This window comes from Coregonus lavaretus, assembly GCF_964263955.1.
Source record: "Coregonus lavaretus genome assembly, chromosome: 21".
Classification (NCBI taxonomy): Eukaryota; Metazoa; Chordata; class Actinopteri; order Salmoniformes; family Salmonidae; genus Coregonus; species Coregonus lavaretus.
This window is the reverse complement of record NC_140008.1, coordinates 938,330-955,408: the sequence shown is the minus strand read 5'-3', so window position 1 is coordinate 955,408 and position 17,079 is coordinate 938,330. Positions and strand designations below refer to the sequence as shown.

General features: G+C 41.3%; 1 protein-coding gene across 2 annotated transcripts; it reads left to right on the top strand.

The window, feature by feature from the left end:
* The first annotated feature begins 307 nt into the window (after positions 1 to 307).
* Positions 308 to 16,121, top strand: LOC311148970 (stomatin-like protein 1). Of its 2 annotated transcripts, XM_084186021.1 has the most exons (7): positions 308 to 665; positions 1,205 to 1,311; positions 2,166 to 2,315; positions 3,406 to 3,609; positions 12,033 to 12,264; positions 14,906 to 15,133; positions 15,547 to 16,121. In XM_084186021.1, the coding sequence occupies exons 1-7, from the start codon at positions 482 to 484 to the stop codon at positions 15,747 to 15,749; spliced, it is 1,308 nt and encodes a 435-aa protein (XP_084042147.1). In that variant the 5' UTR covers positions 308 to 481; the 3' UTR covers positions 15,750 to 16,121. The 2 variants fall into 2 exon arrangements, with proteins under 2 accessions (XP_084042147.1, XP_084042148.1); XM_084186022.1 differs by lacking the exon at positions 14,906 to 15,133 and having other exon boundaries at positions 319 to 665.
* Positions 16,122 to 17,079: the final 958 nt, after the last annotated feature.

Here is a 17,079-nt window from a genome sequence, read left to right as displayed (position 1 = left end):
ATTGACTTATATGCTGCCCCTGTCTTCATGTTGTTGCTGGACATATCTTTTTTTTTAATGTGTGTAGGTCACCTAAATCATCAGAAAAATTGCCCCCCCTGAGAATTTTTTCAGGAGCCGCCACTGCAGTGAAGGCTTTATTGATTTTGTCCTGAAAAATAAGTTACGGAAATTAAGTTATGTAAGTGCAGCGCCATTTTTGGTTGCCAGAGCACAGAGTACAAAAAGTGGAACGTCAGACCGGCACCCAGACTAGCCGTCCGCTAGATGGCAGTGTACTCCCAGCTCTTTCCTTAAGCTACACTTTGCCCTGCAGCCGAGCGACAGGTAAACACGGAAGTAACGCAACTGGCTGCGAACAAACGAATTTTTTTTTTGATCATTTGACCGTTAAAACAAATATTCAATGCCATGATTTTGTCCAGAAATACACAAATATTTAACTTATTTAGTGAGGTCGTTATTGAGCGTTGAAGTTTACATGACAATGTGTAGTAAAACGTCTGGATATGGATATCGGTCTCTTCCGCAACGAGATTCGATCAATGCCAAACCTGGGTTGTTCGTGGCGACAGAAAGCTTTGTCCAATCTCCATTCTACCACCATAAAGGACAAGGACATTCGTTTGACTACATCCCCAACGTTGGAGACAACGACTACAGTGGTAAGTATTGGCTAAATTAGATAGCTACTAGCTAGTAGTCTGAACACATCGGCGCATACGCAACTCACTAGCTCCATACATACAACGTAGCTACGTAACAGACTGTTGCTCAGTTTTTCAGCCATTTCTTCTTGCAACAACAGCTGTCATATACTAGCTAGGTATGCAAGGACAGTATTGTAGTGATCCTCGCTATATGAGCCGCGTTACAATTCCCACGTGATGCATAGGGCGTTTGCCTTTCACACCCGAGACCAAGGTTCGCTTCCAGCTCCCTCCGTTTGCTACATTGGTGTCGGAAGTGGGATGGCTGGAGGCCATCGGAACGCATGGGCGGACATGTGAAAGGGCTTGAAAGAAAGTTGAAGCACGGCAGTGTAGCGATATTGGTGCAATGCGTTCACGCCGAAGACCCGGGTTCGCTTCCCGCTCCATCTGTTCGCAACAGTATCTATAAGTATCATTAGGTAGACTGATGGACTGTAATCAAATCAATCGGAGTAATAGCTCCATATTCACGTCTCTTCTCTATTCTCCAGACTCCACTCAGGGATGGCTGTCCTGGATCTGCAATGTGATAGTCTGCTTCATGGTGTATATCTGCACCTTCCTAACCTTCCCCATATCAGGCTGGTTCGTACTGAAGGTAACACACACACCTTCATGACCTTCCCCATATCAGGCTGGTTCGTACTGAAGGTAACACACACACTTTCATTACCTTCCCCATATCAGGCTGGTTCGTACTGAAGGTAACACACACACTTTCATTACCTTCCCCATATCAGGCTGGTTCGTACTGAAGGTATCACACACACTTTCATTACCTTCCCCATATCAGGCTGGTTCGTACTGAAGGTAACACACACACTTTCATTACCTTCCCCATATCAGGCTGGTTCGTACTGAAGGTAACACACACACTTTCATTACCTTCCCCATATCAGGCTGGTTCGTACTGAAGGTAACACACACACTTTCATTACCTTCCCCATATCAGGCTGGTTCGTACTGAAGGTATCACACACACTTTCATTACCTTCCCCATATCAGGCTGGTTCGTACTGAAGGTAACACACACACTTTCATTACCTTCCCCATATCAGGCTGGTTCGTACTGAAGGTAACACACACCTTCATGACCTTCCCCATATCAGGCTGGTTCGTACTGAAGGTATCACACACACTTTCATTACCTTCCCCATATCAGGCTGGTTCGTACTGAAGGTAACACACACACCTTCATGACCTTCCCCATATCAGGCTGGTTCGTACTGAAGGTAACACACACACTTTCATGACCTTCCCCATATCAGGCTGGTTCGTACTGAAGGTATCACACACACTTTCATTACCTTCCCCATATCAGGCTGGTTCGTACTGAAGGTATCACACACACTTTCATTACCTTCCCCATATCAGGCTGGTTCGTACTGAAGGTATCACACACACTATCTCTCTCTCTCTGTTGCGTTATTAACAGTAATATCTGCCCTACAGGTTGTCCCTAACTACCAGCGTATCGTAGTGTTTCGTCTGGGCAGAGTGCGTCCTCCTAAAGGTCCAGGAGTGGTGTTGGTTCTGCCTCTTATTGACCAGTGGCAGAGAGTTGACCTACGTACCCGGGCCTTCAACATCCCACCATGCCAGGTACACACACACACACACACACACACACACACACACACACACACACACACACACACACACACACACACACACACACACACACACACACACACACACTTGAATAACTTAGCTCAAAGGTTAATGATGTGCTGTGCAGGGTACAAATCAAACTGCTGTTTCAATTCTGACTGTAAGTCGCTGTGGATAAGAGCGTCTGCTAAACGACTAAAGTGTAAATTCTAGTGCCCTAAGTAACCACTACTCCCCACTACTACTGCCAGGGACGGCGGTGTAGGGTCTGTAGGGTCTGTAGGGTCAGCCCTCTTTATAACCCTCTCTATAACACAGTTATAACCCTCTCTATAACAGTTATAACCCTCTCTAACAGTTATAACCCTCTCTATAACAGTTATAACCCTCTCTATAACACATCTGAAACACAGTTATAACCCTCTATAACCCTCTCTATAACAGTTATAACCCTCTCTATAACACATCTGAAACACAGTTATAACCCTCTCTATAACACATCGGTAACACAGTTAAAACCCTCTCTATGACCCTCTCTATAACAGTTATAACCCTCTCTATAACCCTCTCTATAACAGTTATAACCCTCTCTATAACCCTCTCTATAACACAGTTATAACCCTCTCTATAACCCTCTCTATAACAGTTATAACCCTCTCTATAACCCTCTCTATAACCCTCTCTATAACAGTTATAACCCTCTCTAACAGTTATAACCCTCTCTATAACACATCTGAAACACAGTTATAACCCTCTCTATAACACATCGGTAACACAGTTAAAACCCTCTCTATGACCCTCTCTATAACAGTTATAACCCTCTCTATAACACAGTTATAACCCTCTCTATAACAGTTATAACCCTCTCTATAACAGTTATAACCCTCTCTATAACCCTCTCTATAACAGCTATAACCCTCTCTATAACAGCTATAACCCTCTCTATAACCCTCTCTATAACAGTTATAACCCTCTCTATAACACAGTTATAACCCTCTCTATAACCCTCTCTATAACAGTTATAACCCTCTCTATAACCCTCTCTATAACAGTTATAACCCTCTCTGCTGTGGTATAACAGGTTACTACCAAGGATGGAGGTATGGTGTCTGTAGGAGCAGATATCCAGTTCCGCATCTGGAGCCCGGTGATGTCAGTGGTGTCGGTTCAGGATCTTAATGCCTCCACGCGCCTCACTGCCCACAACGCCATGACAACCAGCCTGGGCAGGAAGAGCGTCAGGGAGATTCAGACTGAGAGAATCAAACTGGGAGAACACCTTGGGGTGAGGCAGCAGTACACAAATATACTGAACAAAAACAAACGCAACGTGCAACAATTTCAAAGATTCTACTGAGCTACAGTTCAAATATATTAATTAATTAATTAGGCCCTAATCTATGGATTCCACATGACTGGGAATACAGATATGCATCTGTTGGTCACAGATACATTTAAAAAAGGTAGGGGGATGGATAAGAAAACCAATCAGTATCTGGTGTCACCACCATTTGCCTCATGCAGCGCAACACATCTCCTTCGCATAGAGTTGCTCAGGCTGTAGATTGTGGCCTGTAGAATGTTGTCCCACTCCTCTTCAATGGCTGTGCGAAGTTGCTGGATATTGGTGGGAACTGGAACACGCTGTTGTACACGTCGATCCAGAGCATCCCAAACATGCTCAATGGGTGACATGTCTGGTGAGTATGCAGGCCATGGAAGAACTGGGACATGTTCAGCTTCCAGGAACTGTGTACAGATCCTTGCGACATGGGGCCGTGCATTATCATGTTGAAATATGAAGTGATGGCTGCGGAGGAATGGCACGACAATGGGCCTCAGGATCTCATCACGGTGTCTCTGTGCATTCAAATTGCCATCGATAAAATGCAATTGTGTTCGTTTTCCGTAGCTTATGCCTGCCCATACCATAACCCCACCGCCACCATGGGGCACTCTGTTCACAACGTTAACATTACATTCTCTGGCAACAGCTCTGGTGGACATTCCTGCAGTCAGCATGCCAATTGCACGCTCCCTCAAAACTTGAGACATCTGTGGTATTGTGTTGTGTGACAAAACTGCACATTTTAGAGTGGCCTTTTATTGTCCCCAGCACAAGGTGCACCTGTGTAATGATCATGCTGTTTAATCAGCTTCTTCATATGCCAGACCTGTCATGTGGATGGATTATCTTGGCAAAGGAGAAATGCTCATTAACAGGGATGTAAACACATTTGGGGCCAACAGTTTAGAGAAATAAGCTTTTTGTGCGTATAGAACGTTTCTGGGATCTTTTATTTCAGCTCATGAAACACGGGACCAACACTTTACACGTTGCGTTAAATAGATCACTTAATATGTATTAGGGCTGAGCGACATTGTGAAAATATCATTTCACAATATTTTTCAAATATGACAGTATTTTATGTTTTTGGAATATTACACATTTTTAATTTTGCTTTACGAGTAGTGCATGACCCCAGGGTGGCAACACATAACATTCTAAGTGATTTCAACGGGCCTTTTTACATTCTGGTTGTTTAATAGCAGCGATGGGCAACTTTGATGGGGGCCACAGAAAAAACGGAAGTCATCATGCGGGGCAGCAGTGGCTCGTGGGATAGATGGATAGCTATAGATATGATAGATTAATAAACCAGTTACCCATCCCTGTTTTATACTGTTCAATTCAACTTCAACCCCAAAAAGATTTCAGCATTTTCATCCATTTCTGTATTTCCTGCACCTCATTTTGAGATCATTTCCACACTGCTACGTAGGCTGCACGATATGGGCAACTAATCTGTTTTATTTTTATCCTAATATTGCAAATGCGATTTAGATCAAAACTTGGGTGAACTGTTGGCATCATGAAAATAGAATGGTTATTAATTCTATAGTTGGAATATATTAGTGGGCACTTTGAATACAGTGTTGTTTGACATGACAACAAATGAAAGTTATTGTGACCGGGTAGGAACCAAAGTGTTGGTCAGCGTTTTCTAGGGGACCCTATAATCTTTGGCTACATTTAAATGTTTTCTCTTAGCTACTTCATGTAGTCAGAGAGGAAGAGGAAGAGGAGGAGAGAGGCCTCCCTCCGGCAGGTGGCATGTTTGCGTTGTTTCGTCCACCAAGAAAGGAGTTTTTGTATGAAGGTCAATGAGTTACAAATTTGGTCAACGTGAGGTTTATTTTATCGAATAGAAGGTTAGTAATGCCTAAGTTGTTACTGATAGAAGTAGGACACGACATCCCGCCAACTTTGAGAAAAAAACACTTTATATCGAAGTTTGTCTCGAGATGGCTATGCTTATTCATGGCATTAGCTAGTAGCATAGCATCTCTCTCCACTGAATACAGACGGTTGACGTCAACAACCCTCATCAAAAAAATAAAATAAGGAATACTATAGTGAGATGTATCCACCAATCCAAAGAAAGGATAGAGGGAGCTAGACAGCCCTCCGTGCCGCTTTGTGGCCAATGACTCCCATTGTTAAGGCGGAGACACATGTATCTTGTCAATATATCCATCATCTTTGATGTAGCTAACGTTCATGCTTCGCCTATACCTCTTTGATTTAGAAGATACTGTTGCACAAACAACATGCTGATCAAGGCATACAACTGCATTAGCTACGTTTGCTCTGACTCAGTACATTTATTAGATAACTAGCTAGCCAGCTAACTAGCGATTAGCATTAGCGGCTAACACGATTTAGCCACAACTTGCTAAGAAAAGACAAACTAGCTGTTTGCAGACAGTAAGAAACCAAACTAATAGTGTAATTATAGAACGCTTGTGGATTTATATAAAAAAAAGCAGAGTGGAAACAGCATCGTTGCCATCACCATCCATGTGCTGCCGTGCGGACTGAACGCAAGTGGTCTCGTGGTCGCTCCTTGAGTGACGGGGCGGGGCTAGGTCTGTGTGGAAAGCGGCATGGATAGACCGAGAGAGGTCACACCCACAAAGAATTTGAAAACAAATCAAACATTGATAAACTCCCATATCTGTTAGGTGAAATACAACAGTGTGCAATCACAGCAGCAAGCTTTGTGACCTGTTGCCATGAGAAAAGGGCAACCAGTGGAGCACAAACAACATTGTAAATACCACCCATATTTATCTGTTTATTTATCCTCCCTCACTATTCATACTACAACTTTTTGCATTGTTAAAACACAATGTGCAATAATATAGCTGATAATGTAACACTTATTTATTATTAACACTTCAAATGTCTATCTTTTTCGTTTACCATTTTGTGTGCAATATTCACTGTTATATTCTAATAGTTTTTTGTTGTTTCTGTGTTTTCTCACTTGTTTATTTCACTTGCTTTGGCAATGTTAACATACGTTTCCCATGGCAATAAAGCCCTTTGAATTGAACTGAGAGAGACTCATCAAGTAGCGGAGTAAACTATAAAAAAAAACGTTACACACGGCGGAGTAGAGTATCAGTTTTAACAAACCAAACATTGAAATACCGTTATAGAAGGTAAAGTGAAAACCCAAATTGGTATATAGTAAAAGACGGTATACCGCCCAGCCCTAATATGCATCTCTTAGGTCACAGTTATCATCTAATCTAATCTGTCAGGGTTACAGTTATCATCTAATCTAATCTGTCAGGTCACAGTTATCATCTAATCTAATCTGTTAGGGTCACAGTTATCATCTAATCTAATCTGTTAGTGTCACAGTTATCATCTAATCTAATCTGTTAGGGTTACAGTTATCATCTAATCTAATCTGTTAGGTCACAGTTATCATCTAATCTAATCTGTTAGGTCACAGTTATCATCTAATCTAATCTGTTAGGGTTACAGTTATCATCTAATCTAATCTGTCAGGGTTACAGTTATCATCTAATCTAATCTGTTAGGGTTACAGTTATCATCTAATCTAATCTGTTAGGTCACAGTTATCATCTAATCTAATCTGTTAGGTCACAGTTATCATCTAATCTAATCTGTTAGGTCACAGTTATCATCTAATCTAATCTGTTAGGGTCACAGTTATCATCTAATATGTCAGGTCACAGTTATCATCTAATCTAATCTGTTAGGGTTACAGTTATCATCTAATCTAATCTGTTAGGGTTACAGTTATCATCTAATCTAATATGTTAGGGTTACAGTTATCATCTAATCTAATCTGTTAGGTCACAGTTATCATCTAATCTAATCTGTTAGGGTTACCGTTATCATCTAATCTAATCTGTTAGGGTTACAGTTATCATCTAATCTAATCTGTTAGGTCACAGTTATCATCTAATCTAATCTGTTAGGGTTACAGTTATCATCTAATCTAATCTGTTAGGGTTACAGTTATCATCTAATCTAATCTGTTAGGGTTACAGTTATCATCTAATCTAATCTGTTAGGGTTACAGTTATCATCTAATATAATATGTTAGGGTTACAGTTATCATCTAATCTAATCTGTTAGGGTTACAGTTATCATCTAATCTAATCTAATCTGTTAGGGTTACAGTTATCATCTAATCTAATCTAATCTGTTAGGGTTACAGTTATCATCTAATATAATCTGTTAGGGTTACAGTTATCATCTAATCTAATCTGTTAGGGCTACAGTTATCATCTAATCTAATCTGTTAGGGTTACAGTTATCATCTAATCTAATCTGTTAGGTCACAGTTATCATCTAATCTAATCTGTTAGGTCACAGTTATCATCTAATCTAATCTGTTAGGGTCACAGTTATCATCTAATCTGTCAGGTCACAGTTATCATCTAATCTAATCTGTTAGGGTTACAGTTATCATCTAATCTAATCTGTTAGGGTCACAGTTATCATCTAATCTAATCTGTTAGGGTCACAGTTGTCATCTAATCTAATCTGTTAGGATCACAGTTATCATCTAATCTAATATGTTAGGGTCACAGTTAACATCGAATATGTTAGGGTCACAGTTATCATCTAATCTAATCTGTTAGGGTCACAGTTATCATCTAATCTAATCTGTTAGGTCACAGTTATCATCTAATCTAATCTGTTAGGGTCACAGTTATCATCTAATCTAATCTGTTAGGGTCACAGTTATCATCTAATCTAATCTGTTAGGGTCACAGTTATCATCTAATCTAATCTGTTAGGGTCACAGTTATCATCTAATCTAATCTGTTAGGGTCACAGTTATCATCTAATCTAATCTGTTAGGATCACAGTTATCATCTAATCTAATATGTTAGGGTCACAGTTATCATCGAATATGTTAGGGTCACAGTTATCATCTAATCTAATCTGTTAGGGTCACAGTTATCATCTAATCTAATCTGTTAGGTCACAGTTATCATCTAATCTAATCTGTTAGGGTCACAGTTATCATCTAATCTAATCTGTTAGGGTAACAGTTATCATCTAATCTAATCTGTTAGGTCACAGTTATTCTCTAATCTAATCTGTTAGGGTCACAGTTATCATCTAATCTAATATGTTAGGGTCACAGTTATCATCTAATCTGTTAGGGTCACAGTTATCATCTAATCTAATATGTTAGGTCACAGTTATCATCTAATCTGTTAGGGTCACTGTTATCATCTAATCTAATATGTTAGGGTAAAAGTTATCATCTAATCTAATCTGTTAGGGTCACTGTTATCATCTAATCTGTTAGGGTCACTGTTATCATCTAATCTAATCTGTTAGGGTCACAGTTATCATCTAATCTAATATGTTAGGGTCACAGTTATCATCTAATCTAATATGTTAGGTCACAGTTATCATCTAATCTAATATGTTAGGGTCACAGTTATCATCTAATCTGTTGTGGTCACAGTTATCATCTAATCTAATCTGTTAGGGTCACAGTTATCATCTAATCTGTTAGGGTCACAGTTATCATCTAATCTAATATGTTAAGGTCACAGTTATCATCTAATCTAATATGTTAGGGTCACAGTTATCATCTAATCTAATATGTTAGGTCACAGTTATCATCTAATCTAATATGTTAGGGTCACAGTTATCATCTAATCTAATCTGTTAGGGTCACAATTATCATCTAATCTAATCTGTTAGGGTCACAGTTATCATCTAATCTAATATGTTAGGGTCACAGTTATCATCTAATCGTATATGTTAGGTCACAGTTATCATCTAATCTAATATGTTAGGTCGCAGTTATCATCTGATCTGTTAGGGTCACTGTTATCATCTAATCTAATCTGTCAGGGTAAAAGTTATCATCTAATCTAATCTGTTAGGGTCACTGTTATCATCTAATCTAATCTGTTATGGTCACAGTTATCATCTAATCTAATCTGTTAGGGTCACAGTTATCATCTAATCTAATCTGTTAGGGTCACAGTTATCATCTAATCTAATCTGTTAGGGTCACAGTTATCATCTAATCTAATCTGTTAGGGTCACAGTTATCATCTAATCTTATATGTTAGGTCACAGTTATCATCTAATCTAATATGTTAGGTCACAGTTATCATCTGATCTGTTAGGGTCACTGTTATCATCTAATATAATATGTCAGGGTAAAAGTTATCATCTAATCTAATCTGTTAGGGTCACTGTTATCATCTAATCTAATCTGTTATGGTCACAGTTATCATCTAATCTAATCTGTTAGGGTCACAGTTATCATCTAATCTAATCTAATCTGTTAGGTCACAGTTATCATCTAATCTAATCTGTTATGGTCACAGTTATCATCTAATCTAATCTGTTAGGGTCACAGTTATCATCAAATCTAATATGTTAGGGTCACAGTTATCATCTAATCTAATATATTAGGTCACAGTTATCATCTAATCTAATATGTTAGGGTCACAGTTATCATCTAATCTAATATGTTAGGGTCACAGTTATCATCTAATCTAATCTGTTAGGGTCACAGTTATCATCTAATCTAATCTGTTAGGGTCACAGTTATCATCTAATCTAATCTGTTAGGGTCACAGTTATCATCTAATCTAATCTGTTAGGGTCACAGTTATCATCTAATCTAATCTGTTAGGGTCACAGTTATCATCTAATCTAATCTGTTAGGGTGACAGTTATCATCTAATCTAATCTGTTAGGGTCACAGTTATCATCTAATCTAATATGTTAGGGTCACAGTTAACATTTAATCTAATCTGTTAGGTCACAGTTATCATCTAATCTGTTAGGGTCACAGTTATCATCTAATCTAATCTGTTAGGGTCACAGTTATCATCTAATCTAATCTGTTAGGGTCACAGTTATCATCTAATCTGTTAGGGTCACAGTTATCATCTAATCTAATCTGTTAGGGTGACAGTTATCATCTAATCTAATCTGTTAGGGTCACAGTTATCATCTAATCTAATATGTTAGGGTCACAGTTAACATCTAATCTAATCTGTTAGGTCACAGTTATCATCTAATCTAATCTGTTAGGGTCACAGTTATCATCTAATCTAATCTGTTAGGGTCACAGTTATCATCTAATCTAATCTGTTAGGGTCACAGTTATCATCTAATCTAATCTGTTAGGTCACAGTTATCATCTAATCTAATATGTTAGGGTCACAGTTATCATCTAATCTAATCTGTTAGGGTCACAGTTATCATCTAATCTAATATGTTAGGTCACAGTTATCATCTAATCTGTTAGGGTCACAGTTATCATCTAATCTAATCTGTTAGGGTAAAAGTTATCATCTAATCTAATCTGTTAGGTCACAGTTATCATCTAATCTGTTATGGTCACAGTTATCATCTAATCTAATCTGTTAGGGTCACAGTTATCATCTAATCTAATCTGTTAGGGTCACAGTTATCATCTAATCTAATCTGTTAGGTCACAGTTATCATCTAATCTAATATGTTAGGGTCACAGTTATCATCTAATCTAATCTGTTAGGGTCACAGTTATCATCTAATCTAATATGTTAGGTCACAGTTATCATCTAATCTAATATGTTAGGGTCACAGTTATCATCTAATCTGTTAGGGTCACAGTTATCATCTAATCTAATATGTTATGGTCACAGTTATCATCTAATCTGTTAGGGTCACAGTTATCATCTAATCTGTTAGGGTCACTGTTATCATCTAATCTAATCTGTTAGGATCACAGTTATCATCTAATCTAATATGTTAGGGTCACAGTTATCATCTAATCTAATATGTTAGGGTCACAGTTATCATCTAATCTAATATGTTAGGGTCACTGTTATCATCTAATCTAATCTGTTAGGATCACAGTTATCATCTAATCTAATATGTTAGGGTCACAGTTATCATCTAATCTAATCTGTTAGGGTCACAGTTGTCATCTAATCTAATATGTTAGGGTCACAGTTATCATCTAATCTAATATGTTAGGGTCACTGTTATCATCTAATCTAATCTGTTAGGATCACAGTTATCATCTAATCTAATATGTTAGGGTCACAGTTATCATCTAATCTAATCTGTTAGGGTCACAGTTGTCATCTAATCTAATATGTTAGGGTCACTGTATCTTGGTAAGTAGGTGCCCATAACATCTCTTGCACCGTTGAAGTGGATGTTCTCTCTCTCCATCTTCCCTCAGTTCCTCTCTCCTCGCCTCCTTCTCAAAACACATTGGAGTTCCTCCGTTTAGCCTCTCTCCTACAATGTGTTTGGAGAAGGAGAGAGGATGTGAAGAATCAAAGACAGACTAATTGAGAAATCACCATGGTGTCTTAACAGAACCCTTTTCTCTTTCCCAGATGGACATCAATGAGATGACCAAGCCGTGGGGTCTGGAGGTAGACAGGGTGGAGCTGACTGTAGGTGGTGTCCTGAAGCCCCCAGAGGACTCTCCATCTGGGCTTGGCTCTGTCATCCTACCCCCCTCTATCCCTGGTCTCGAGGGCCTGGCCGGACCCATACAACAGCTGGCTATGCACTTCCTGGGCAACATGGCTGGCAGTAACAATGGAGCTCCCCTGGTTAGGACAGGTACTGTCACATAGTAACAATGAAGCTCCCCTGGTTAGGACAGGTACTGTCACATAGTAACAATGAAGCTCCCCTGGTTAAGGGCACTTCATCACTTCGTAGCAGCGTTGTAGTTCAGGTAGTCCTCCCGGTTTCATTTAGCAGAAGCTCTTATCCAGAGTGACTTACAGTAGTTAGTACATAGTACAGTTAGTGAGTCATTTAGCAGAAGATGGTTCCTCCATTGGGGTGCCAGGACAGAGAAGAGCTTGGACTGGGCTGAGTGGGAGCTGCCCTTCTGTAGGGGTGGGAGGGTCAAGAGACCAGAGGTGGCAGAACGGAGTGCTCTGGTTGGGGTGTAGGGTTGGAGCATAGCCTGAAGGTAGGGACTCAGGTTGGGGTGTAGGGTTGGAGCATAGCCTAAAGGTAGGGACTCATGTTGGGGTGTAGGGTTTGAGCATAGCCTGAAGGTAGCGAAGGGCAGTTCCTCTTGCTGCTCCGTAGGTAAGCACCATGGTCTTGTAGTGGATGTGAGCTTCGACTGGAAGCCAGTGGAGTGTGCAGAGGAGCGGGGTGACGTGGGAGAACTTGGGAAGGTTGAACACCAGGCGGGCTGCACCGTTCTGGATAAGTTGCAGGGGTTTGATGGCACAAGCGGGGAGCCCAGTCAACAGTGAGTTGCAGTAATCCAAACGGGAGATGACAAGTGCCTGGATTAGGACCTGCGCCGCTTCCTGTGTGAGGTAGGGTCGTACCCTGCGGATGTTGTAGAGCATGAACCTGCAGGAGCAAGTCACTGCTTTGATGTTTTCAGAGACTGTCTGGGTGTTGTCCAGGGTCACGCCAAGGTTATTTGCACTCTGGGAGGAGGACACTGTGGAGTTGTCAACCGTGATCCAAGCTGAGATATCTGCCAGGCACGCAGAGATGCATCTCACCACCTGGGTGTCAGAAGGGGGGAAGGAGGAAAGAAGTTGAATGTCATCCACACAGCAATGATAGGAGAGACCATGTGAGGATATGACGGAGCCGAATGACTTGGTCTATAGAGAGAAGAGGAGAGGGCCTAGAACCGAGCCCTGGGGGACCCAGTAGTGAGAGTACGTGGTGCAGACACAGATCCTCTCCACGTCACCTGGTAGGAGCGGCCTGCCAGGTAGAATGCAATCCAACAGTGTGCAGAGCCTGAGACGCCCAGCCCTGAGAGGGTGGAGAGGAGGACCTGATGGTTCACGGTGTCGAAGGCAGCGGATAGATGTAGGAGGATGAGAACAGAGAGAGAGTCAGCTTTGGCAGTGTGGAGAGCCTCCGTGACACAGAGAAGAGCAGTCTTGGTTGAGTGACCCATCTTGAAGCCTGACTGGTTAGGGTCAAGAAGACTGTTCTGAGAGAGATAGCGAGAGAGTTGGTCAGAGAGTGTTTTGGAAAGAAAAGATACCAGTCTATAGTTTTTGACGTCAGAGGAGTCGAGGAATGGGAGGTCTTCAGAGATGGTCTGGAGGAGGGAATGAGGTCGAGGGGGCAGGTTGTCGGGAGGCCAGACTTCACTAGTCGCAGGATGTCATCTGGAGAGAGAGGGGAGAAAGAGGTCAAGGCGTAGGGTAGTTCTGTGGGAGTGGGACCAGTGGACTCAATAGGCTGAGTGAATGAGTAGCGGATGTCGTCAACCTTCTTCTCAAACTGGTCCGCAGAGAGGGAGGGGGAGGGGTGCTGGATTAAGGAGTGAGGAGAAGGTGGAAAAGAGTTTCCTAGGGTTAGAGACAGAAGCTTGACATTTAGAGTGATAGAAAGTGGCTTTAGCAGCGGATACAGAGGAAGAGAAGGTAGAGAGGACGGAGTGGAAGGATGATAGGTCCTCCGGAAGTTTCAAATCAAATTGTATTCGTCACATGCTTAGTAAACAACAGGTGTAGACTAACAGTGAAATGCTTCCTTCCTTCCCAACAATACAGAGAGAAAGAAAATAGAGAAATAACAGAAAAGTAAAACACGTAATAATAAAAGTAATAATTCATTAATTCAGTGAATTATCTTTGGTTTTGTGCCTAATGAACTCCACCCCTCACTGTGTTGTTTACAAAGCTTCTCTGTGTCCTCAGAGGACAGCATCAGCCTTCTCTGTGTCTCTGTGTCCTCAGAGGACAGCATCATCAGCCTTCTCTGTGTCCTCAGAGGACAGCATCAGCCTTCTCTGTGTCCTCAGAGGACAGCATCATCAGCCTTCTCTGTATCTCTGTGTCCTCAGAGGACAGCATCAGCCTTCTCTGTGTCTCTGTGTCCTCAGAGGACAGCATCATCAGCCTTCTCTGTGTCTCTGTGTCCTCAGAGGACAGCATCAGCCTTCTCTGTGTCCTCAGAGGACAGCATCATCAGCCTTCTCTGTATCTCTGTGTCCTCAGAGGACAGCATCAGCCTTCTCTGTGTCTCTGTGTCCTCAGAGGAAAGCATCATCAGCCTTCTCTGTGTCCTCAGAGGACAGCATCAGCCTTCTCTGTGTCCTCAGAGGACAGCATCATCAGCCTTCTCTTTGTCTCTGTGTCCTCAGAGGACAGCATCAGCCTTCTCTGTGTCTCTGTGTCCTCAGAGGACAGCATCAGCCTTCTCTGTGTCTCTGTGTCCTCAGAGGACAGCATCAGCCTTCTCTGTGTCTCTGTGTCCACAGAGGACAGCATCAGCTTCTCAGATGAGGTGAGCAGTACTCCCCGGGCTATAAATTGTACTGAAGCCGGGGACGGAGCTGTAGCTGTAACCAGGCCCACGCCGGTGCTGGAACTGCTGAAGGAGCTTCTCCTCTCAGAGTCTCTGGTCAGTCAGGTGGGGGCCTGCTTCCTGTTCCTCCTCCAATCACCTGACGGACAACAGACAAGCTATTACGTAGACCTCAGCCAAGGTGAGACAAATAACACGCTGTCGTTCTACAGAGTCTTATAGGGCCGGTTTCCCAGACACAAGGCTAGTCCTGGACCAAAAGCATTCTCTGATGATGATTTTTTGCAAACAGTCTTTGGCCCTCCTTCTTTGTCATGTATATTAAAGTACTTGATCTCTGTAGTTATTGTAACAGTCTCTTTTCCTCAGCCCTGTGTTTTTACAAGATTAACCTTTTAAGGGCCGGTTTCCGAGACACATGTTCATCCCTCACTAAAAAGGAATTTTCAATAGATTGAGCATGCTTTCTAGTTCAGGGCTTAGTCTGTATTTAGATTCATTATCCCATCCTCTCTGTCAGATATGTTTTATTTTGTATCCAAGCTGCATTTCAGGGTAACAGAGTAAAAGTGAGTTCCCCTCCTCTGTGTGTAGGCAGTGGTTCAGCCGGACCAGGGCCCCCTCCGGAGGGCCAGGTACCAGACGTCACCCTCAGTATGACGGACCAGGACCTGCTGGCTATGTTCAAGGGAACCCTGCGACCCTTCGCAGCCTACACCACTGGACGACTCAAGGTCCAGGGAGACCTGAAGACTGCCATGAAGCTGGAGGAACTCATTAAACTACTCAGGCCTTAACCAGAGCCGTATATTGATACATGTAAATACATGGTTCAGGCCTTAACCAGAGCCGTATATTGATACATGTAAATACATGGTTCAGGCCTTAACCAGAGCCGTATATTGATACATGTAAATACATGGTTCAGGCCTTAACCAGAGCCATATATTGATACATGTAAATACATGGTTCTGGCCTTAACCAGAGCCATATATTGATACATGTAAATACATGGTTCTGGCCTTAACCACTGTCTTCAGACCTGCCTTTTATACAAATACCAGGTCCTAGATAGGGAGCAAATATGATTTCTGCACTTTTATCTCTATGAGTGATCAAAACTCATGTTGTTTATTCTAATAATAAATAAATAAATAATATGCCATTTAGCAGACGCTTTTATCCAAAGCGACTTACAGTCATGCGTGCATACATTTTTTTTGTGTATGGGTGGTCCCGGGGATCGAACCCACTACCCTGGCGTTACAAGCGCCGTGCTCTACCAGCTGAGCTACAGAGGACCACAATTCTCTTTGATGTTGTGGTTTAATGAATACATACAGTTCACATATACCATCTCTTTGATGTTGTGGTTTAATACCTGCCACTAAGAAGCTTGAGGATTGATCAATACTAGTTTCATTGTAGCTGTTTATGTAGCTTATCAATACCTTACGGAGTCAATATGAGACAAATATGTAAAGACCATCTCAATATCACGTGTTGTGGATAATACTTAAGATATGAATACATTAACATGGGTGACATGGAATTGTGCAGCCAGCCAAAAATAATTCAGGTGTTTTCTTATTTGAAAAAGAATAACGCCAACATCTGTTTTTTACATGAAACTCGCCTATCAGCAATAAAATGCGAAAGGTTTGGGGCGAGCTTGGGATGGGTTGGCATTCTCCTCCACCTAGATCCACTATCAATTCTCATGGATAAAAAAGTCCCATTACAGAAATTACTACAAGACCCAAATGGAGATTTTTTTAATGGTAAAAGGAAACTTTGCACAAGAAAAAAGTTACTTTACTGAATTATTCCCCAAATGAAGACGACCCAAAGTTAATGACCTTTATACTAAAACGATCTCAATGTAAAGACAATATGATATTGGGGGGAGGGGGGTTGGATATGAAGTGTGTGGAATGCATTTCTAAACAAGTCATCAACTAAACTATATCCTCTTCCTGAACCAAAAAAATTAAAATAAATAGACTGTAATTTCCCAAAATGGCCAGGAGATGGAGCACTGCTCTGCCTGTCCAGAAAATCTAGCCTAAATAGCTCTCTAAAATAACGTCAATCTCCATACCACTCCTTCCATGCACTATTAGTAAT

What these genes read in the sequence shown, in the direction of transcription:
- LOC311148970 (XM_084186021.1), top strand. Translation starts at nt 482, where the DNA reads ATGACAATGTGTAGTAAAACGTCTGGATATGGATATCGGTCTCTTCCG. An exon ending in TGGAGACAACGACTACAGTG is followed by an intron (nt 666 to 1,204) that starts GTAAGTATTGGC and finishes TCTATTCTCCAG; the next exon opens with ACTCCACTCAGGGATGGCTG. An exon ending in TCAACATCCCACCATGCCAG is followed by an intron (nt 2,316 to 3,405) that starts GTACACACACAC and finishes GTGGTATAACAG; the next exon opens with GTTACTACCAAGGATGGAGG.